Here is a 24924-nt window from a genome sequence, read left to right as displayed (position 1 = left end):
CGCATTTTCCATTGGAAACAAACTATAATAAGGTCATTTCCAGGGTTGTGTATATTTGACAGTATATTGCATAACTACAATGTTAAAAAAACATCGGCACTGAATGAGTGGGGCGTGTGGGTCATTGTCTCTGGACATCTTTGAAAAAGAGCTTCATCACTCATCGGATTTCTCCAGTTTAAATAAAGATTTTGTTTCGCGGCGATCAGAGTCCACTTTTGCTCAACACTCTTTACACCACTTGTCATTGATGAGATACACCGTAGTAAATGTTGTACTGTATTGAACTCGTCACCTGTGATTTTTTTAATATATACAGTGAGGGAAAAAAGTATTTGATCCCCTGCTGATTTTGTACGTTTGCCCACTGACAAAGAAATGATCAGTCTATAATTTGAATGGTAGGTTTATTTGAACAGTGAGAGACAGAATAACAACAAAAAAATCCGGAAAAACGCATGTCAAAAATGTTATAAATTGATGTGCATTTTAATGAGGGAAATAAGTATTTGATCCCCTCTCAATCATAAAGATTTCTGGCTCCCAGGTGTCTTTTATACAGGTAACGAGCTGAGATTAGGAGACAACTCTTAAAGGGAGTGCTCCTAATCTCAGCTTGTTACCTGTATAAAAGACACCTGTCCATAGAAGCAATCAATAAATCAGATTCCAAACTCTCCACCATGGCCAAGACCAAAGAGCTCTCCAAGGATGTCAGGGACAAGATTGTAGACCTACACAAGGCTGGAATGAGCTACAAGACCATTGCTAAGCAGCTTGGTGAGAAGGTGACAACAGTTGGTGCGATTATTCGCAAATGGAAGAAACACAAAAGAACTGTCAATCTCCCTCGGCCTGGGGCTCCATGCAATATCTCACCTCGTGGAGTTGCAATGATCATGAGAACGGTGAGGAATCAGCCCAGAACTACACGGGAGGATCTTGTCAATGATCTCAAGGCAGCTGGGACCATAGTCACCAAGAAAACAATTGATAACACACTACGCCGTGAAGGACTGAAATCCTGCAGCGCCCGCAAGGTCCCCCTGCTCAAGAAAGCACATATACATGCCCGTCTGAAGTTTGCCAATGAACATCTGAATGATTCAGAGGACAACTGGGTGAAAGTGTTGTGGTCAGATGAGACCAAATTGGAGCTCTTTGGCATCAACTCAACTCGCCGTTTTTGGAGGAGGAATGCTGCCTATGACCCCAATAACACTATCCCCACCGTCAAACATGGAGGTGAAAACATTATGCTTTGGGGGTGTTTTTCTGCTAAGGGGACAGGACAACTTCACCGCATCAAAGGGACGATGGACGGGGCCATGTACCGTCAAATCTTGGGTGAGAACCTCCTTCCCTCAGCAAGGGCATTGAAAATGGGTCGTGGATGGGTATTCCAGCATGACAATGACCCAAAACAAACGGCCAAGGCAACAAAAGAGTGGCTCAAGAAGAAGCACATTAAGGTCCTGGAGTGGCCTAGCCAGTCTCCAGACCTTAGTCCGATATAAAATCTGTGGAGGGAGCTGAAGGTTCGAGTTGCTAAACGTCAGCCTCGAAACCTTAATGACTTGGAGAAGATCTGCAAAGGGGAGTGGGACAAAATCCCTCCTGAGATGTGTGCAAACCTGGTGGCCAACTACAAGAAACGTCTGACCTCTGTGATTGCCAACAAGGGTTTTGCCACCAAGTACTAAGTCATGTTTTGCAGATGGGTCAAATACTTATTTCCCTCATTAAAATGCAAATAAATTTATAACATTTTTGACATGCGTTTTTCTGGATTTTTTTGTTCTTATTCTGTCTCTCACTGTTCAAATAAACCTACCATTAAAATTATAGACTGATCATTTCTTTGTCAGTGGGCAAACGTACAAAATCAGCAGGGGATCAAATACTTTTTCCCTCACTGTATATACTTGGCCTGAAAATGATACATTTTCTTCTGTTTTCTGGAGGGTCGCAAACGCCATTAATGGCAAAATTCGACGAATTTTCTGTAAAATTTCCAATGAAATATATATATATCATGTACCTACAATTACATGTATTAAAACTCGAATCGCTTCAAAACATTGTTTCATCAACATTTAAGTTGGTTTCTGTGAACATCGCTCTTTGCAATTTGAAGCGAGCAGCAGCAGCAGCCCGCGCCCGCGTGGGGTGTGGCCCGAACCGTCGCGTCCTCGGGCCCCAGGGAGTGGCGACGGCTCTGGGATTCTAAACGTTCCGTTGTACGAATGGCGAGGAATTGTCCGTCTTGTGCGAATAACATTCACGACAATCACCACGGCAGAGACACTAAAAACAACAACACAGCATGCAGTTTAAAATTGTCACGTTATTCATAACAGATATACTGCGCTGGTCTCAGCAAATCGCCGCGCGAAATTACGACGTCGCCCAAACTTTCACGGAACCCCCATTCGCATTAAACTCGGTTCGATACCAATCGGTGGCGATTCTCGGCTCTGAAGAACGTTCCCCCGTTTGGACTCGCGATGCGGGGAGAAGGTGCGTGCGAGATTATTGAAGAGATTGCAGAAAAAAAAGCAAGCGAGGATTTCCCCCCCCCCCCTCCAATATATGTTTCTGAGCTGCATAAGCAAGGAGGTGGACGACGCCGATGAATGCATACCTGTCAACCCCTTATCAGTGCCCCCTACCTTATTAGAGATCAATTCAGACCTTATTGGTCACCCCCGTGCCCTGATAAATCTCAGCGTTCATCCTGCAAAGTCACATCACATGGGAGAAACGCAGACAAATAGACAAACACATTTGTTTTCCCGTATTATAACGTCTGTACACCGTAGGGAGCTGAAAACTCAATTTCCCCGTACAAGCATACGGATCAACTGTATGGGTTGACAGGCAATGGCAGAGCCAGGATTTTCAGGTAGGGGGGGGAAACCCCTCCAGCAATGAAAAATGATAGAGGAGTTGTTCGTAAGTAAGGACTTGTTAGTAAGTAAGGACTTGTCCCTTGCTTTTTATTCGACGCGTGTGCGGCGATGGTGCAGCCATCGATCGAGGGTTGAATTCGAGCCGCGTTGTGTGATCGGCATCGCGCTCGCTGAAGGTGTTTGCCTTCAGGGAAGTCGTGGACTATATACGCAACTGCGCACAATTCTAAGCCACTTATAACCGCTTTGCTGTTACTTGTTGCCAATTATGGACTCAGACTATTGTCCTATCATCTCATAGAGTCCCTAGCACATAATAATATGCTACACAGTGGCAGTGGGGGTCGCAAAATGCCGATTTATTACCAATAAACCCCAATGATCCGATCGAAATTAGGGATTTGGATCTGACCATTGGGGTGGGCACGTGCCACCCCACCCCCCACTGGCTCCACCAGTACTGACAGGTATGCGACTATACACGACACTACTATACACTACACTGCTATACACTACACTATACACCACTGCACTACTTTCCACTACACTACAATATACACTACTATACACTACTACACTACTATACACTACACTATACATTATACTATACACCACTACACTACTATACACTACACTACAATATACACTACTATACACTACACTATACACCACTACACTACACTATACACTACACTATACACCACTACACTACTATACACATTATACACTACTATGCACTACACTATACACCACTACACTGCTATACACTACACTATACACCACTACACTACTTTCCACTAAACTACAATATACACTACACTAAAATATACACTACACCACTATACACTACTATACACTACACTATACACCACTACACTACAATATACACTACACTACAATATACACTATACTACAATATACACTACACTACAATATACACTATACTACTATACACTACACTACAATATACACTACACCACTATACACTAATATACACTACACTATACACCACTACACTACTATACACTACCCTACAATATACACTACACTATACACCACTACACTACTATACACTACAATATACACTACACTATACACCACTACACTACTATACACTACACTACAATATACACTACACTACAATATGCACTACACCACTATACACTACTACAGTATACACTACACGACTACACGACTACACTACTATACACTACACTACAATATACACTACACTATACACCACTACACTACTATACACTACACTACAATATACACTACACTACAATATGCACTACACCACTATACACTACTACAGTATACACTACACTATACACGACTACACTACTATACACTACACTACAATATACACTACACTATACACCACTACACTACTATACACTACACTACAATATACACTACACTATACACCACTACACTACTATACACTACACTACTATGCACTACACTATACACCACTACACTACTATACACTACACTATACACCACTACACTGCTATACACTACACTATACACCACTACACTACTTTCCACTAAAATACAATATACACTACACTAAAATATACACTACACCACTATACACTACTATACACTACACTATACACCACTACACTACAATATACACTACACTACAATATACACTATACTACAATATACACTACACTACAATATACACTACACTACTATACACTACACTACAATATACACTACACCACTATACACTACTATACACTACACTACTATACACTACACTATACACCACTACACTACTATACACTACAATATACACTACACTATACACCACTACACTACTATACACTACACTACAATATGCACTACACCACTATACACTACTACAGTATACACTACACTATACACCACTACACTACTATACACTACACTACAATATACACTACACTATACACCACTACACTACTATACACTACACTATACACTACACTACTATACACTACCCTACAATATACACTACACTATACACCACTACACTACTATACACTACACTACTATACACTACACTATACACCACTACACTACTATACACTACAATATACACTACACTACAATATGCACTACACCACTATACACTACTACAGTATACACTACACTATACACCACTACACTACTATACACTACACTACAATATACACTACACTATACACCACTACACTACTATACACTACACTATACACTACACTATACACCACTACACTACTATACACGACACTACTATGCACTACACTATACACCACTACACTAATATACACTACACTATACACCACTACACTACTATACACTACACTACAATATACACTACTATACACTACACTATACACTACACTATACACCACTACAGTACTATACACTACACTACACACTACTATACACTACACTATACACTACACTATACACCACTACACTACTATACACTACACTATACACTACACTATACACCACTACACTACTATACACTACACTACAATATACACTACTATACACACTATACACTACACTATACACCACTACACTACTATACACTACACTATACACCACTACACTACTAAACACTACACTACAATATACCCTACTATACACTACACTATACACTACAATATACACCACTACTATACACTACACTATACACTACATTATACACCACTACACTACTATACACTACACTACAATATACACTACTATACACTACACTATACACCACTACTATACACTACACTATACTACTATACACTACACTACAATATACACTACTATATACTACACTATACACCACTACACTACTATACACTACACTATACACCACTACACTACTATACACTACACTATAAACTACACTATACACCACTACACTACTATACACTACACTACAATATGCACTACACTATACACCACTACACTGCTATACACTACACTATACACTACACCACTACACTACTATACACTACACTATACACCACTACACTACCATACACTACACTACAATATACACTACTATACACTACACTATACACCACTACACTACTATACACTACACTATACTATACACCACTATACACTACACTACAATATACACTACTATACACTACACTATACACTACACTATACACCACTACACTACTATACACGACACTACTATGCACTACACTATACACCACTACACTAATATACACTACACTATACACCACTACACTACTATACACTACACTACAATATACACTACTATACACTACACTATACACTACACTATACACCACTACAGTACTATACACTACACTACACACTACTATACACTACACTATACACTACACTATACACCAGTACACTACTATACACTACACTATACACTACACTATACACCACTACACTACTATACACTACACTACAATATACACTACTATACACACTATACACTACACTATACACCACTACACTACTATACACTACACTATACACCACTACACTACTAAACACTACACTACAATATACCCTACTATACACTACACTATACACTACAATATACACCACTACTATACACTACACTATACACTACATTATACACCACTACACTACTATACACTACACTACAATATACACTACTATACACTACACTATACACCACTACTATACACTATACTACTATACACTACACTACAATATACACTACTATATACTACACTATACACCACTACACTACTATACACTACACTATACACCACTACACTATTATACACTACACTATAAACTACACTATACACCACTACACTACTATACACTACACTACAATATGCACTACACTATACACCACTACACTGCTATACACTACACTATACACTACACCACTACACTACTATACACTACACTATACACCACTACACTACCATACACTACACTACAATATACACTACTATACACTACACTATACACCACTACACTACTATACACTATACTATACACCACTATACACTACACTACAATATACACTACTATACACTACACTATATACTACACTATACACCACTACACTACTCTACACTACACACCACTACACTACTATACACTACACTATAAACTACACTATACACCACTACACTACTATACACTACACTACAATATACACTACACTATACACCACTATACACTACACTATACACCACTACACTACTATACACTACACTATACACCACTACACTACTATACACTACACTATACACCACTACACTATTATACACTACACTATACACTACACTACTATACACTACACTATACACTACACTATACACTACACGACAATATACACTACGATACACTACACTATACACCACTACACTACTATACACTACACTATACACCACTACACTACTATACACTACACTTTACACCACTACACTACAATATACACTCCTATACACTACACACCACTACACTACTATACACTACACTATACACTACACTATACACTACTATACACACTATACACTACACTATACACCACTACACTATTATACATTGCTCGGCAGTGGTTTTGCCGTGCCTCGACCACCTTGGCGTTACCCAGCATCGCCCTTCGTGAGCCTCGCACTCACCGATGACCCGTTCAGTGAATCGCCTTTTGTTCACCCAACGGTATACAATCGTTGACAACAACAAAAATGTCAGGACGCAAACGTAATAACTTAACATTTAATTGTAACAACAACAATCACCCGAGTTACAGGGAGCGGGCACGACGCTGTGCGCCGACGAGGAGGATCCGCGCAGTCGCCGCTCCCGGGCAAAGCGATCGCAAGTTGGCCACACTAACAATGTCTATCGCCACGCATTACCATTGTTACCTTTCTAAAATCCGACATCGAAAATATCTGCCGTGGTGTGACGCACGGCTAGCGCACTGGACTTGCAATCCCGATGATCGGCGATCTGATTCCATCTCCAGGCGCGGCAGTTAAATCAATGGGGGGCACTTTTCTTAAAGCCCCCTCCCGTTTCTGTCCACCGAGTGGCCTGGATGGTTGACAGGGCGCGTGTGGTGGGGTAATGTGTGAGCGCGCCCACGTCTTCCAGCTAGAATTATAGTGGAAACCTCTGATGGCACTCCACAAAACACGCGGTTTTCAGCACCCTGGGTAGAACAATGACAGCGCAACGCAGCTCTCCTCTACCGCGGCCTGCATCGTCCCTCGGGCACGCTTGGCCCTCTAAGCCCCTGGCAGTTCTAGAGCTGCGATGCGAGACGAACCAAACGAGAACCGTCCCCTTTGTTTGTCGCGAAGAGTTATAAATAACCTCCCCTAGGCCAGCCACAGGGGATGAAGCGAGGGTGGGAACAGACCCCCTAGGGTCCCTGTTTGTGCGGCAAGTGTCGCTGCAGCGAGGACAAGACGCTGGCGAAGGGCCCTCCGAGGGGTTCCGGGACCCTCGGCGGGGGCCCTGCCCAGCCCAGTGACTGCGGCCTGGGGCTCCCAGCGGACGAGGTCGCCGGCGTGGGCACGATCCCTTGGCCGAGCTCGCACGCCGCGGGCCCCGTGCAGGGACCCGCGGCGGGCCCCGCGCCGGGCCCCGCGCCGGGCCCCGTGCTGTCTGGCACCGGCGCTTTGGCCTCCCTGATCCCCGCGCCGGACGCGTCGGGCTCCTCGCCTCCCGCTGCGCGCGCCCCGTGCTGCGCGCCGCCTTTGGCCGCCGCGGCTGCGCGCTCTTGCTTGCGGAACTTAGCGCGGCGGTTCTGGAACCAAACCTGGGACGACGGGAGGGAACGATGTGCAACAACTGAGTCACCAACGCGACGAGCTCGCACAAGCCGCACCGCACAAAAAACTAGCACACGACAGTCACAGTCGCCATTCGCCGCTAAGTGGCGGTGAAGTCACTTGGCGCCAGGCTAGGTGAACTTTGAGGTCACGTGAAGTGTCGAAGGCTCGCTGACACAAGGTCACGGGAGAGACACAGGTGTTATGGGTTGACTGATATGACTGGCAGATGCAACTCCTTGTGCTCCCCACAGCACCAAATCCCTGCGCTTTAGCCACCCGGACCTCCACCCGATATTTTGAGCATCGCTCCTCCGTTCTGCATTGTTGGAGGGTGACTGCCTCCAACCTTCTGTAACCGCATCACCCCATCTCTTCTCTAGCCCATGCCGCCACCCTTTCCGTGGGGGCAAACAATCTGATTAGGCATGTTGTGGCTGGGCCTGTGGGCTACATGACCCAGCCAACGCAGGCTCGCCTGCTGGAAGAGCTCACTGATGAATGAGTGTCCAGATCTTTTTAAGATCTTAGAGCTTCTCACACAATCTAGCCTGGTTAAAGCAAGGATGGATCGTATGGGCAGATCAGCCTAAATGTTTTAAACCAATGCAAATGACCCATCAAAGGGGTCCGCGTGTCGCAAGCATACAGAAGAGAAAGAGCTAATAACTGTGGCCGAGAAGACCAAAAGCTTCAAGCAGAGTGACAGGCCAGCAAGCTTCCACATCGTTACACAGCAAGAAATACAAATACAAAGAATCCCGTATAGCCTATGAAGGCCGGCACGGCACTGGTGTTGGCCGTGAGCGGGAATCGAACTAGAGCAGCCAGGTTTGCAGCGCAGCGCGTTTACCACGACGCCACTGCTCCCCACACGAACGGGTACAGATACATACACGCACAGGTACACACACAGGTACACAAGACAAAGATCCCCCGTATAGCCTGAACAGACTGTTGGGGCAAGTGCTGTTAGTGAGCACCTATGAAGGCCGGCACGGCACACGAGTAGGTGGGTGACCAACACCACTCCCAGCCGCTTTTGTCCTCCCCAGTGACGATGTTTACTACACACCGCATTAGGTACTCGTTTGAGGCTGAGTCGACCTAGGGGAGGCCCTGGACCGGTTCACATAATGGTCACCGGTGTTGGCCGTGAGCGGGATTCGAACTCGGGTGGCCGGGTTCGTAGCGCAGCGTAGCGCTAACCGCTACACCACCGCTCCCCACAGGTACAAACAAAGACATAGATCCCCGTATAGCCTGTAACAGACTGTTGGGGCAAGTGCTGTTAGCGAGCACCTCCCACAGGTATACACACACACACACATGAGCGAGTATGTTGTGTCAACCCAGCAGGACTCCACAACGGCACGACAACCCCAAGCTGGCGATTGATAGTAAAGGTGTTGTGCTGACGTTCCTGGTGGTCTTGAGATGGTGCTGGTGTTGAGTAGTGGTGGTGTTGGTGTTGAGGTGGTAGTGGTGGTGCTGGTGTTGAGGTGGTAGTGGTGATGGTGTTGAGGTGATAGTGGTGTTTGTGTTGAGGTGGTAGTGGTGCTGGTGTTGAGGTGATAGTGGTGGTGTTGAGGTGATACTGGTGGTATTGGTGTTGAGTATTGGTGGTGATGGTGGTGTTGAGGTGGTAGTGGTGGTGTTTGCGTTGAGGTGATAGTGGTGGTGTTGAGGTGATAGTGGTGATGGTGTTTAGGTGGTAGTGGTGTTGGGGTTTAGGTGGTGGTGTTGAGGTGGTAATGGTGGTGTAGGTGGTAGTGGTGGGGTGGTCTTGAGGTGGTAGTGGTGGTGGTATCGAGGTGGTAATGGTGGTTAGGTGGTAGTGGTGGTGCTGGTGTTGAGGTGGTAGTGGTGGTGTTTGTGTTGAGGTGATAGTGGTGGTGTTGAGGTGATAGTGGTGATGGTGTTTAGGTGGTAGTGGTGTTGGGGTTTAGGTGGTGGTGTTGAGGTGGCAATGATGGTGGAGGTGGTAGTGGTGTTGAGGCGGTAGTGGTGGGGTGGTCTTGAGGTGGTAGTGGTGGTAGTGTTGAGGTGGTAGTGGTGTTGAGGTGGTAGTGGTGGTAGTGTTGAGGTGGTAGTAGTGGTGGTGTTGAGGTGGTAATGGTGGTGTAGGTGGTAGTGGTGGTGCTGGTGTTGAGGTGGTAATGGTGGTGGTGGAGGTGGTAGTGGTCGTGGTGTTGAGGCGGTAGTGGTGATGTTGAGGTGGTAATGGTGGTGGAGGTGGTAGTCGTGTTTGTGTTGAGGTGGTAGTGTTGGTGGTGTTGGGGTGGTATTGATGGTGGTGTTGATGTGGTAGTTGTGTTGAGGTGGTAATGGTGGTGGTGGTGGTGGTGTAGGTAGTAGTAGTGTTTGTGTTGATGTAGTAGTGGTGTTAAGGTGGTAGTGGTGGGGTGGTCTTGAGGTGGTAGTGGTGGTAGTGGTGGTGGTGTCGAGGTGGTAATGGTGGTGGTGGAGGTGGTAGTGGTCGTGGTGTTGAGGCGGTAGTGGTGGTGTTGAGGTGGTAATGGTGGTGGTGGTGTTTGTGTTGAGGTGGTAGTGGTGTTGAGGTGGTGTTGAGGTGCTAATGGTGGTGGAGGTGTTGAGGTGGTAGTAGTAGTAATAGTTGTGGTGGTGGTGTTGGCGTGCCGACCACGCCTCCCCCACCTGCACGCGCGCCTCCGTGAGGTCGATGCTGAGCGCGAGCTCCTCCCGTGTGTAGATGTCGGGGTAGTGAGTCTCGGCGAACACGCGCTCCAGCTCGCGCAGCTGCGCGCTCGTGAACGTCGTGCGGATGCGGCGCTGTTTCCGCTTCTCGGCCAGAGAGCCCGGCTCTCCGAACAACTTGTAGGGGACTGGGGGGGGGGGGTGGCACGCGAGGCAATCCGTCAGCCTGGAGACAACGGGCAAGGAGAGCGCTTGTCGAGAGTGAACACGCGGGGAAGTCGTCAGAGACGTGGAATTGCATCAACTCCTGCGCAAGTGGAGGCTCGTGCATGGTGTACACGTGCCGGCCTGAGAGGCGTCACCATCAGGGTGGGGGGGGGGGGCAGAGCTACAACCGTGCCAAGCAAGGGTGGAAAAAAACCCGATTTTATCAGCAAATTTTATTGGGTTATTGGTTTTATTTAAAAACCCGATTTAGGTCGGAAAAAAAACTATGGTTTTAATCCGGCAGGTCAAGTTGTCGCCATCGGATTCGCTGTCCTCTTCAATCATCTCAACCGCGCCGTCGAAGAAGGCGTGTGAATGTTGCTCCAGATGAAGACGACGACGAGCTTCTCCACCGACTTCACGCTCGGGCTGTTCCTCAGCTTGGAGAGTGAACGAAGGCCGCCGTGGTGGTGGAGAAGAAGTTCCTCTCGGATGCGGCGCTGGACGTGGCGATGCTGGACACCTCTACGGCGACCTTTTGCAGCTCGGGGCCACTCGCTGCCATCGGACAGCCAAATACTCCATCGGCGTCTTGCGACCTTTGACCATCATCATCTTGTAGCGCAACGTGTTGTTGTTTGTCTTCTCTTTGGTGGGGGGGGGCTATAATTATAGGGATTAACAGGGAATAAATCCGAATAAAACCGGATTTTTGGCCATCTGAGATTATTGTTTTTTTAAACCATGAAAAACACGATGGAATAAAAACTCGATGCTGCCAGCCTTGGTCCGTGCTGATTCGGGGGTTCCCCCACCCGCCCAACACCCAAAGCCACCGAGAATAAAAAAAAACAGGTCCCTGCAGGGTGGGCTGGTAGGAACATTGAAATTTTGCGCAATTTTATTTTTACACCCCAACAGCACGAGATTTCACTTCGTTAAAGTATTGAAAGGGGACGGACGGACGGACACATTAATCTATTGCAGGCTGGTACACTCAGTTTACAACTTCGTTCCTACCAGTATGAGTCAAGCATCCCCATCACGAACTCTCTCATTGCAAACCTCTTGAGACTGCTCAGGCCTGGAGGTGTCAAGGGCAAGGAAAGAGCAGGAGGCGGCGCGGAGAATAGCGCGGCAGAGACAGAAAGAGAGGGGGGGGGGGGCGAGGTTTAGAGAGCGGCGCAGGTGGAGCTCACGGGGTTGTCTCGGTGAATGTCTCGTGCGGAGGCGTCCGTGAAGAGCGCGGTTGCCTGACCGATTTAATTAACCGTGCAACTATTAGATTCCTCGGTTTAATTTGGCGGTTAAGTGGCGGGATTAAGTGTGCCGTATATACAGTGTGCGCACCTCCGATCGTGCCATTCGCCAGCCGCGAAGCACGAAGGGTATAAGCTTGCTCTCGCTAACTCGATTTGCGGGCAGCGGCTTCGAGGCGATTGTTGCCGCGGTTGGGTGAAGCGCGGCGCTGGTGGGGGAGCGCACGGTGGCCTGGACTCCGCAATCTGGACGGATAAGGACCTGGTCTAGTGTCATAGCGAGTGGTGGAGTCAGTGTTAGTGGTGGGGTCAGTGTTAGTGGTGGGGTCAGTGTGAGTGGTGGGGTCAGTGTGAGTGGTGGGGTCAGTGTTAGTGGTGGGGTCAGTGTTAGTGGTGTGATCAGTGTTAGTGGTGGGGTCAGTATTAGTGGTGGGATCAGTGTTAGTGGTGGGGTCAGTGTTAGTGGTGGGGTCAGTGCTAGTGGTGGGGTCAGTGTTAGTGGTGGGGTCAGTGTTAGTGATGGGATCAGTGTTAGTGGTGGGGTCAGTGTGAGTGTTGGGGTCAGTGTTAGTGGTGGGGTCAGTGTTAGTGGTGGAGTCAGTGTTAGTGGTGGGGTCAGTGTTAGTGGTGGGGTCAGTATTAGTGGTGGGGTCAGTGTTAGTGGTGGGGTCAGTATTAGTGGTGGGGTCAGTGTTAGTGGTGGGGTCAGTGCTAGTGGTGGGGTCAGTGTTAGTGGTGGGGTCAGTGTTAGTGGTGGGGTCAGTGCTAGTGGTGGGGTCAGTGTTAGTGGTGGGGTCAGTGTTAGTGATGGGATCAGTGTTAGTGGTGGGGTCAGTGTGAGTGTTGGGGTCAGTGTTAGTGGTGGGGTCAGTGTTAGTGGTGGGGTCAGTGTGAGTGTTGGGGTCAGTGTTAGTGGTGGGGTCAGTGTTAGTGGTGGAGTCAGTGTTAGTGGTGGGGTCAGTGTTAGTGGTGGGGTCAGTATTAGTGGTGGGGTCAGTGTTAGTGGTGGGGTCAGTATTAGTGGTGGGGTCAGTGTTAGTGGTGGGGTCAGTGTTAGTGGTGGGGTCAGTGTTAGTGGTGGGGTCAGTGTTAGTGGTGGGGTCAGTGTTAGTGGTGGGGTTAGTGTTAGTGGTGGGGTTATTGCGAGTGGTGGTAGTGGTGGGGTCAGTGTGAGTGGTGGGGTCAGTGTAAGTGGTGGGGTTAGTGTGAGTGGTGGGGTCAGTGCGAGTGATGGGGTCAGTGTTAGTGGTGGGGTCAGTATTAGTGGTGGGGTCAGTGTTAGTGGTGGGGTCAGTGCTAGTGGTGGGGTCAGTGTGAGTGGTGGGGTTAGTGTGAGTGGTGGGGTCAGTGCGAGTGGTGGGGTTAGTGTTAGTGGTGGGGTCAGTGTGAGTGGTGGGGTCAGTGCGAGTGGTGGGGTTAGTGTTAGTGGTGGGGTTAGTGTTAGTGGTGGGGTCAGTGTTAGTGGTGGGGTCAGTGTATAGGTGGGGTCAGTGTGAGTGGTGGGGTTAGTGTTAGTGGTGGGGTCAGTGTGAGTGGTGGGGTTAGTGTTAGTGGTGGGGTCAGTGTGAGTGGTGGGGTCAGTGTTAGTGGTAGGGTCAGTAATAGTGGTGGGGTCAGTAATGGTGGTGGGGTCAGTGTTAGTGGTAGGGCCAGTGTTAGTGGTGGCATCAGAGTTAGTAGTGGCGTCATTGTTAGTGGTGAGGTCAGTGTGTGAGGTGGTGTTATTGGTGGGGTCAGTGCGAGTGGTGGGGTCAGTAATAGTGGTGGAATCAGTGTTAGTGGTAGGGTCAGTGTGAGTGGTGGTGTTAGTGCTGGGGTCAGAGTTAGTGGTGGGATCAGTCTTAGTGGTGAGGTCATTGTTAGTGGTGAGGTCAGTGCTAATGGTGGGGTCAGTGCTAGTGGTGGACATTAGCCAGGACGAGCGTGTTCTTACCCGAGCTGTAGGTGGGCGTGAGCGACTCACGCAGAGCGCCCACGCCTGGTCCCCACGCCGTCCTCAGCGGCGGGTACTGGAACCCGCCAGGCTGCGCGCACGGACTCAAGTCCACGTACGCGGACGGGAGCCCCGCGGAGTCCACGGCGCTGTGAATCGGCGCGTCGTAGCCGGCGCTGCTGTGGAGGAACGGGTAATCCATGGCGAACATGTGGCCACCCCTACCACCAGCAGCAGCAGCACGCCGGGAACGCGCGGTGCCGAGACGCGGAGCGCACGGCACCCGCTCGCGCCGCGCGCTTTAAATGGCCCGCGGTGGCGTGACGTCACCGCTCAGGGAGGCCCTCCTCCTGCTGATGTTCATGCCCCCTCCAACCTCTCCATCCTCAACTCTCCACCCTCAATTCACCACTCTCCACTCTCCCACCTTCGACTCGCCACTCTCCACCCGCACTACTCTCAATTCACCACCCTCCACCCTCAACTCACCACTCTCCACTCTCAACTCTTCACTCTCCACTCTCAACTCACCACTCTCAACTTACCACTCTCCACCTTCAACTCACCACCCTCAACGTACCACTCTCAACTCACCTCTCTCCACTCTCCACCTTCAACTCACCATTCTGCGCCCTCAACCCACCACCTCTCCACCTCTGGAACCTTTAAATCGCCGTCCTTCACTCAGCACAAAATCTTAACCACCATTCGTCTCCATTCTCAACTCAACCCCCCGTCCCCTTCCCATATCTACACGCCTCGTGCTGCCTGCGTGGCTGGGAAGCTTTGCGATGGAGGAGCTTGCTGGGAAGGTTGCGATGATAGGCCACAAGTGCAGAGTTTTTATTTTTCAAACGAGGATGGTTCTCTCTGTAAATTGTAAGTGGCTGGAAGGACGCCTCGCGACGGATTCGTTCATTCTCGCGCTTCGTTTTGCCCTTCAACCTCGATACAAATCAAACGCAGGACAAATGAAGAATGAGGATGCGGCGTAGGGGCTTTTACAATTCCACTGAAACCTAAACATTTGTAATGTCTTCACTTGGCTCTCCCATGAGCCTTGATTGAAACACACTTAAAACTTTATCATTCTTGATATGCCGTCGTTTCTGCGTTTTGAGTACGTTTCGCTTCAAGGCAAGAAAACAGACACACAGAATGACACGTGGAATGTATCAAAATTCATTGTGATTAAATGAAATTGTCACCATTGACAGTGTATTGAGAGTCTACCTCTGTCACCTGTTGTGGTTCCATCTTTCCCCCCCAGGGCTACATTTGTAAATTGTTTCCATGGTGTCATCACTTGTGGTGACACCTGCAATATTTTTTTGTCATTGTTCTCCGATATTTTTTCACCGTTTACCTGCTCGCTTACAGAATCTTGCATTTAAACTTTGGTTCAGCATCTCCATCTCTTTACCTATCTCCTCTTCCTCAACTTGCTGTATGCTTTCTAACCTTTCCTCCCACTTTAAACTCATTATCCATTCAAGATCAACGTGTCATCGTCGTGACCGAAAGCCGGCGATGTCATCACCACCACCACCACCACTCATCGCCAACGCATTCTCCCACTCCGCCAGATCGACACGCAGCTAAACAGGAGTCGCAGCGGCCTCCGAGATCTGCCCCTGACGGCCGCCCAGCGTCTGCTCTCCCTGACGGCCCCCCAGCATCTGCTCTCCCTGATGCCCCCCAGCATCTGCTCTCCCTGATGGCCCCCCAGCGTCTGCTCTCCCTGATGGCCCCCCAGCGTCTGGTCTGCTCTCCCTGACGGCCCCCCAGCGTCTGCTTTCCCTGATGGCCCCCCAGCATCTGCTCTCCCTGACGGCCCCCCAGCGTCTGCTTTCCCTGATGGCCCCCCAGCATCTGCTCTTCCTGACGGCCCCCCAGCGTCTGCTCTCCCTGACGGCCCCCCAGCGTCTGCTCTCAGGTCTGCGCTGCCCATGGTCGCCGCACTCATGGAGACCGCTCCGGTGCCGGCCTCGGTAACCGATCTCCCCCATCCCCCCACACGCGCCCTGCCCAGCGAAGCCGTTTTTGCCTAATGCCGTATTTCACGAAACTCATGTGTCCTGTTTTCGTCCAGACTTCTGTATGGCTTCTCCTGTCTTCCTACGAAATTCCCAACATTTGTGTCAGACACCTACATTTCAAATCCCAATAACTTCTCTTGGAGCTGCTAGGGTCCAATTCGGTGATCTGCAGTCATACAGATAGCATTCCACCTTATACACCCTTTAATTTACACGTTGACTCACCTCTCTTATCTTCCAAAGTGGTTTCCACAGTCCTATACCATCTCAGCCTTCGCTCCCCTTACCGGGAGCGAATGTTGCGAGGTACTACAAGAGCCCCGTTTCTACCAACACCAACTTTGCCTTGGGAACACCTCAGGCCCCAGTATCTGGACTGAGTTGCCGAAGACCTCCAACAGCTGCATGGCTCCAGCCAAGGTCCTAGCCAATAAACATGCATCCTCTGCACATTCACCTCGCCTGTGTGAAATCCCGGGCTTTCTACTCCATCAACCCAATTAATGCTATTAGCGAATACGGTCAAGGAACATTAAACATGGCAGACTATATACGTATGTTGAACTTCCTTCGCACCGTAGATAGCCAACCGTGCTCATCGGAGGCAGACATTGTCCTAACATCAAAACGTGCTGATGCCCTCACCTTGTGTATTTTTACGTGTGCGTGTGTTATCAATGTGCATGACTCCGTAGCCAAGGAGTTCTAGTCTGACGCTTGGTGGACAAGGTCAATGGACCAGAGAATCTAAATGGGAAAATGGAACAAAAAGAAAACCCATTCTGGCTGGATCATTGCCCATCATAAAAAGGACCGCATTTTCGATGGGAAGTTTGCAACTGCGTTTGGAGCAGTAGCAAGAGTTCTAAAATGAAATCTGGCTTCTATAGCCGTTTCACGGCACTGGCTGTGAGCTGATAAATCGCTTCAGTGCGACCGTTCGATGTATTCTAGATTTGAAGTTTTCGTGACTGCAATGATCCATACTCTTTGGTTCTTTCGGTAAAGTCACGTAAGTAAAAATAAAAAATAATTGATTTGATTAACTTTAGTTTTTATTTTTACTTACGTGACTTTACCGAAAGAACCAAAGAGTACGTTCGATGTAGGAAATTCTTTTGCACCCTACGTAGCCAACCGTGCTCATTGATGGCCTTTACGGGCAGGCAGCAGCTGACCACGTGCTCCGGTGTTCTGCCCCACAGTCGCAGATGTTAAAACAAAGACAGCATTTTTCACTGATGTCTATATTTTATTTTCGTAACAATATACAATGGCTGTGACGTAAATGAACAGTGTCAGTACATGGACACACGAACCAACAAACATTCCTGGTGGAGCAGAGGTCTCCGCATGGCCTCTGGCATCCAGGCCAATGGGCACCCATCACCACATTCGCAAATGTAGCCCTACAAACCGACCGGTGAAACAGCTGTTTATAAGACTTCAGTTGGACACATTGTTTGCGAGATACTCGCACTTCGCCCCAGAAAGTTCCTCGATGTTGTACTACTCCTGACGCAATCATCTGGCTCGACCAACTCAATATATATAAAAAAAAACAGTTGTTGTTCTACATCAACATCAGCCACACGAGGAGGTAATCACCAGCAAAATTTTACTTTCGTACAGAGCTCTCTCGCCCAATAAGCAAAGAGCACATGGCGAGTCGTATGATGTGATCACTCGGTGGATTTCCACTTGTGTGCCTGCTGCATAGCTGAGTAGAAGCTAAAGGGGTTCCGATTGGTCGAAAAAAGTCGAATGTGATTCCCTGCTCGATTGAGCATTGAGGTGGTCGCTCGTCTTCTCCTTACAGCACTAAGCCAATGGTGGAAATTCGATATTTCTATTTATCACTTCCCCACAAAGTAACTCATTTTATCGCCTCCAGAGGGAGGGATAATGTACCAAGTCGACCCCCCTCCAACGAGGATGTGAACTCGCAACCTCCCGATGCGAGCCACCCGCTCGCTCTGCCGTTGAGTGACGTGGCCGGCGTATCGGTGGTGCAGCCTCACAGCCACGACGGCGCTGTCACCAACAAGACACGTTCTCGGGCTCCAGGGGCACGTGGACATCGAGGAGCCGTGCGCCCTCCCCACCCTCCTCAAGCAACTCCAGGCGTAGGGTGCGCGCCGCCGTCGTCGCCGCCGCCGCCGCCGCGCCCGCCCGGCCACCGGACGCCGCTCGGACTCTCAGTGCGCAGCCCCGGGGAAGCAGCCCACGCTCGAATGCGGTGGCCAGCAGCGAGACGAGCCGACGCTCCACCTGCTCGCCACACGCACACGCGCCCCGCGGTCTCGTCACACGGCAGCGGTGGGGTCAACCGGCAGTGTGCGTGCGTGCGTGAGTGAGGGTGTGTGTGGGTGGGTTGTGGTAGTGTAGCAGTTAGCACGCTGCGCTTTGAACCCGGTGACCCAAATTCGATTCCCATTCATGGCCAACACCAGTGACGATTATCTGTACCTCATCTGTACCAGTCCTGAACTTTCCTAGGTCGACTCAGCCTCAAATGAGTACCTGGTGTGGTGCGTAAACATTGCCACTGGGGAGACAAAGGCGGCCGGGTGTGTTACTGGCCACCCACCCCCTTGTGTGCTGTTCCGGCCTTACCCCAACAGTCTGTTAAGGCTATACAGGGGATCTTTGTCTTTTATTAGGGTGTGCGAGAGGGTGTGTGAATGAATGAGAGAGGGTGTGTGGGCGAGTGTCAGTGTGGGAAGGTGTGCGAGTCACCCTGGTTTTCTTCGCTCAATAAAGCCTTTCCACCCACAACCACGACCGACATAACTTTGCTAGGTTGGACCCCCAATTTGGCGCCGTACACCCACGGCGAGGAGGACACGGGGTCTATGCCACGAGCGACCTGCTGCGTGCGCCTCACCCCCAGCCGCATCACGTATGCCATGGCGCGAGTGTCGATATGATGAGCCACTGCCCACCCCATTTCCCCGAGTATCCCCTTACAGGTGGAGGTGGGCTCAGGGTTGAGGGCGACTGCAGTCAGTGCACGAGCCTCCTTTCCTAAACTCGTGCTCATCTTGAGTTGCGTACGAGTGCCTGCGAAGGCCGGCAGGGCACGAGGGCGTGGGTGGCCAGCATCACGCCCGGGCCTTTTTGTATCCCGACTAGTGCAGTTTAGACACTGCACCAGGAGCTCATTTTATTCTGAGTCAACCTAGGGGAGGCCCAGGACCGGTTCAGATATTTGTCACTGACGTTGGCCGTGAGCGGGATTCAAAACTCGGTGTTCCGGGTTCGCAGCGCAGCGCGCTAACTGCCGCGCCACCGCTCGCCACAGCGAACACACGCGCCGACACGTGCAGCAGTGATAGCGAGGCAGCCGGTATGTCCCTGCCGGCGCGTCATTAAGACCCTGACTGTGTCGCTCACTTCCAGGCGGTGTCTGTGAGGGTGGCCTGGGGCTCATTGATCCATGCGCTCCCCATGCTTATAAAGGCAGGTTATTGCGACCACCCAATGTGTTATTTAGCCATGGCCTAGAGGCGTGCAACAAGCCCAATAGCCGCATCAATTAAAATATATTTATTAAAATTGGATTTTGCCTGAAACCAGAATATAATCAGGGAAGCCCCCGGGCTGCAACGAGGGTTGAGGTTAGCATTTTGGTTAGGGTTATAATTACGGCTAAGGTTAGCATTGTGGCTATGGTTAGGGTTACCACAATTGTTAGGGTTAGCTGTCCACTATTTACATTGCACTCAGAACTTTAGTGCCTACAGCTCGACCGTATGTAGTCCCCACAGCACGTGGCCTGCCGCAGCTCGGAGAACACGGCCTGCACGCACAGCGTGCTGCGCACTCCATCGCACATCGCAGGCTGCTGTCCACATTCAGCCGTGTACCCTCATCGGGCGTTCTCCGTTCCATAAAAGAAAACGCTGGCCCTGATAATTCTTTATTATGAATTCTACAGAAGCCCTAACCGCTAAACTGCACGGAAGCATCCATAGGGCTGTCATTCTGAATACCATCTTTACAATACAACAAATATGTTAACTCGTAGACATTACAAATGTGATGGTGCTCTTCGTTGCTGGCCGGTTGATATTTTGGGCTTTTGGACCTGTGCTCAGCATTTATGTAAAAAAAACAACTTAAAAATTAGATTAATTACATTTTTTGATCGCTCCCCCTCCCCACTCCCACCTTACTAAAGATTAATCAGCGTGCTTCAATATTTGTCCCGGTTTCAGAACCGATGGGTTATCTTTCACTGCACAAAATATTAATAAATATAAATCTTTAGTTGGGAATCTCCATTTATTTTTGCTCCAGTGGACGTGGAATGACCCGCAAATGAACAAAGTGGCCCTTGTCGCAGGTTGCGTGCTGAAGCCTCGCAGTCTATCCAAGGAGCTTTCAGACCAAATAATTACAACTCCTTCATCTGTGGTTCCCAACATTTCTGGACAGGCGGACCACGGTCAACCCTCAAAACATTTTCACAGACAACTACGCAGAAAAAAACATTAATAACAAAAATCACATCCGCAACGAGAACCGCAAACCGCCTCCGCAGGGCCTTGCGGACCACGGCTTGGGAAGCGCCGACATCTGTCAGAGAAGCCTCTGCTCTGCCACCCCCATGGCGCCGCGGCAACGACTCGGGTGGCAGCGTAGGAGCGCACGGTCACCTCGTGCTTGATGGAGCGAGCGCCGTAGTGCACGTTGTACCCCTCCGCCAGCACGTGCAGCACCTCCGCCTCCCACTGGAGATCCATGCCGTGGCGCTCGTGTGCCTGGCCCATCGCAGAGCATCGCCCGTGATGGAGACCACCGAGCACAGAGGTCACTCAACACAGAGGTCACTCAACACAGAGGTCACTCAACACGGAACGTCACTCATCACGGAGAACGTCACTCAACGCAAAACGTCACTCATCATTCTAAACAAGTGCCCATTGTGTGCCTGGGTCATGGTCCAATTTTTCTAAATTTAAACAATTACCTGCAAATTACTCAATGGGGATTACACGGAGCAATCATTGCCCCATACTGCATACTATTGCCCACTTGCACGCCAGGGGCAGCTGCCTCTGAGGGTGCCCTTGGAATGTGCCGAGATGACATGTGGTACGAGTCGCTTATCGCGTGTAAAGCGCACGGAGCCTCCACGCCGTGACGTGTATTGTATCACAAATCATCGTCAATGTCATTAATATCACGGAAAATGGGTTATATTGTTGGCCGTCAAGCTGTGGCGATGTTGCGTTACCTTGCGGGCCCACACTGTGAGCTCCCTCTCCACCAGCTGGAGCAGCTCGGCGTGCGAGAAGGGCAGGAAGTAAACGATCTCGTTAATCCGACCCAGGAACTCATCCCTTCCAAAGTGCTTCTGCACCCAAAGTAAGAGCCGGGCGCACGCACACACACACACTCGTGTTGGCATGTGGTGTTTGTCGGGCTCATGTCAAGCATTCTGATTGCAATTCCAATCGGTGTTTGATGGAGCACCCTGTATCCCGGTGCATCTCAGAGTGCTTGATACATGGCAATCGACTTACATTAAATGATCGCGACACACTTTAAAGGGCACTGTGAAGCAAACGGCGTATAATCTTAACGTGAATACATCCACAGTAATAACCAGGAAGGTCTGCCTAATTTGAACCACGAACCTCTGCAATGGGCGGTAATCGCTTACCACTGGCCATTTCACCAAGCATGGACACGTAATTTTTCAAGTTTTTCCAAAGAAAATATGATGCAAATGAACATCATCGGAACTCTGCAGAAAATGTTTCTCCATCTAGCCTTTCGAGACGACATGGGGTGTTCGTGAGCACCTATCAAAGCAGGCACACCACGCACGATGTCCAGCCTGTGTGGTACAGCATCGCTAATGTTGACCCACTCTGTACCCGAGTCAACCACAAGGTGATGGTTGTTTAACGGTAACCGGTATCTTAAAGCCAAGAGGCGGTGACCGTTTCCAGTGGAACTTTTTGATGAACGCACTCATTTTCATAAGTTTCAATCACTGCGACAGGAGACAGAATTGAACTGGCAACCTCTGGATGGCAGGTCCAATGTGCTGACAATTAGTCCTCAAATAAAAAGGTAAAAATGTTACGTTTGTTTCTGTATGTGTGGTAAAACCGGTAACCGTTGTTTTTTCATGGTTTCTTCCAAGCGGCCACTGGTAATGTAAAATAACAAATAGTATGCACAACTATAGCTTAGGCCGTGGTAACATAGAGCAGAGAGCACACCACTGAATTTCCAAAACACACTGCAATCAACCGGCACAGGTCAACACACACAGCACCTTAAGTATGGGCCGGATGACATCGTCCTTGAAACTTCTGGAAATGGTTACTTGATTTGAGGCCGGTGTCTCTTCTGCACACAACCACACGCGAACGCGCACACTCATGTCTTCTGTTTGAAGTGGCCCTTGTGCCCGTGATGCGTGGGCACAGCCCAATCCAGGAGATGGACATCGCTCAGTCTTTCACCACCCACTCACCACACTGCAGGTCACAACGCATCTCTTTCTGATTCTTTTCTCGCATTGCTCCACTTTGGAATTCACCCCTATTGTCTCTTTCCCCCCAAGCTCTCATAGTAACCTTGCTCAATTCAAGAAACGTGTTAAATATTACTCGTGCCAACCCTAACCATAAGTCTCACCGAGGCTGGAGTTGCTCTGCGCAACATGTGCCTGCTGTTCCGCCTCTCTGCGCAGCGCCAGCGCGTGCTGTGCGATCTCCTCATTTCCAAGGTTGGAGGTCATGATGAACACGGCATCTGGGCAGGCCACAGTGTGGCCTTTGCCGTCTGTCAGTCGTCCCTACAACAACACACGCAGCGCAGTCACCACTCACGCCCGAGAGCGGCATGCGCGAGACATTCGCAGCAGGCAACACGGCACGATGACGACCGTGCGCTCGGGGGCCAGGGTGGCGTCCGGTCGCTCGGCACCACCGCGGCATCACCTCTCCCACGCCACCGCGCTCCCTTCCCCCATCGCGCAGCTCGCACGCACACGGGGAAGACTTCGCCGCGATTGCTAAGGGACAGCACAGGGTGAAATTGTGAATAAATGAAAAGTGCGGATAATGAAATAAAGTTCGCTGTAATAAAATAATGGGATCTAAAAAAGCTCAAAAGATAGATATTTTGTGCAGGATCGCTGTGAGCGAGGTGGGGCCTCTGGCAGCTCGGCCCCCTCAGCCCTTGTACTTTCTCCCTCCAGCCCATCTGTCTCTGTCCATCGTAATCGAATCAACCAGGCGGACCAAGTGCAAGCACATCTTGGGATACCTCTATGATGCAGAGCAAGCGGAGAGGTGTGAGGCAGCGCGTGTGTGTGTGCATATGCGGTGTCGGCTGATAATGTATGGCTGCTGTCATAACCGCACGCGGGTAATCGCATTAAGCCATTGCAGATGGATGCCAGCATTCTAGGCGCGCCTCGTCTCTACGTCCCCGCCGCGCCCGCTAATTTGCCGTGATCGCTACCCTCCGACCCCCTTGTCTCTCTCTCCTCCCTGGTGCCCCCCCCCCCCCCCATAGAATAATCACACACCCCACCCCCTGAGTGTAAATGTTTTCTGAAGAGTGGCAGGGTTACATAGCCAAATAAAATTGCCACGTGTACAAACGTTTAACGTAGCAATTATTATGTCGTGCCTCCCTGGGAAGTTGAAGAATAATTCTCACAACCAAATACAGCAATTGATATACGTGAAGTTTCGCTTGAAACTGCGCGAACACCTTCAGGAAAATCCAGTAAGTCATAACTCTAACAATGAGGGTCTTTATGCACAAATTTGGCCAGATAAATTTGTGGCTTAACGCAAAAATCTATATAAAAAAAAGATAACATTGACTGCAAAAACCTCCACGTTGAGATTGTAAATTTAAACATCGGCAGGCACATCCACCTGAGAACATGTTCGCACACACGTGGGTGTATGTATATTCAACTTGAACACAAATGTGTCTGCACATAAACTATAAATACAAAGATTCCCCATATGCCCATAGCGACTGTTGGGGCAAGTGCTGTGAGCGAGCAGCACCTATGAAGACCAGCACTGCGCATGAGGGGGTGGTGCTATTATAACTTCGTCCGACCGCCTTTGTCTC

General features: G+C 49.2%; 2 protein-coding genes across 2 annotated transcripts in view; both read right to left on the bottom strand.

Annotated features, from left to right (window-relative positions):
* Nucleotides 1-7629: 7629 nt before the first annotated feature.
* Nucleotides 7630-15822, bottom strand: LOC116945795 (paired mesoderm homeobox protein 2A-like). The gene is made up of 3 exons (XM_032960328.2): nucleotides 14765-15822; nucleotides 11366-11553; nucleotides 7630-8694 (listed from the first exon to the last, which is right to left on the bottom strand). The coding sequence occupies exons 1-3, from the start codon at nucleotides 14973-14975 to the stop codon at nucleotides 8296-8298; spliced, it is 798 nt and encodes a 265-aa protein (XP_032816219.2). The 5' UTR covers nucleotides 14976-15822; the 3' UTR covers nucleotides 7630-8295.
* Nucleotides 15823-18034: 2212 nt separating this feature from the next.
* Nucleotides 18035-24924, bottom strand: part of CLPB (ClpB family mitochondrial disaggregase) — a 51274-nt gene continuing 44384 nt past the window's right edge. The window contains exons 12-16 of the mRNA XM_032960489.2: nucleotides 23464-23623; nucleotides 23099-23172; nucleotides 22046-22165; nucleotides 21465-21569; nucleotides 18035-19074 (exon numbers count right to left, since the gene is read on the bottom strand). Of these exons, the coding sequence (XP_032816380.2) occupies nucleotides 18841-19074; nucleotides 21465-21569; nucleotides 22046-22165; nucleotides 23099-23172; nucleotides 23464-23623 (693 nt within the window). The 3' untranslated portion in view covers nucleotides 18035-18840. The remainder of the gene's footprint in view (nucleotides 19075-21464; nucleotides 21570-22045; nucleotides 22166-23098; nucleotides 23173-23463; nucleotides 23624-24924) is intronic.

The sequence above is a fragment of the Petromyzon marinus genome, chromosome 25, assembly GCF_048934315.1.
Source record: "Petromyzon marinus isolate PM22_M1 ecotype Great Lakes invasive population chromosome 25, UKy_Petmar_22M1.pri1.0, whole genome shotgun sequence".
In the NCBI taxonomy this organism is placed as follows: Eukaryota; Metazoa; Chordata; class Hyperoartia; order Petromyzontiformes; family Petromyzontidae; genus Petromyzon; species Petromyzon marinus.
The sequence above is the reverse complement of the archived record's forward strand: the minus strand, read 5'-3'. Positions and strand labels throughout refer to the sequence as shown.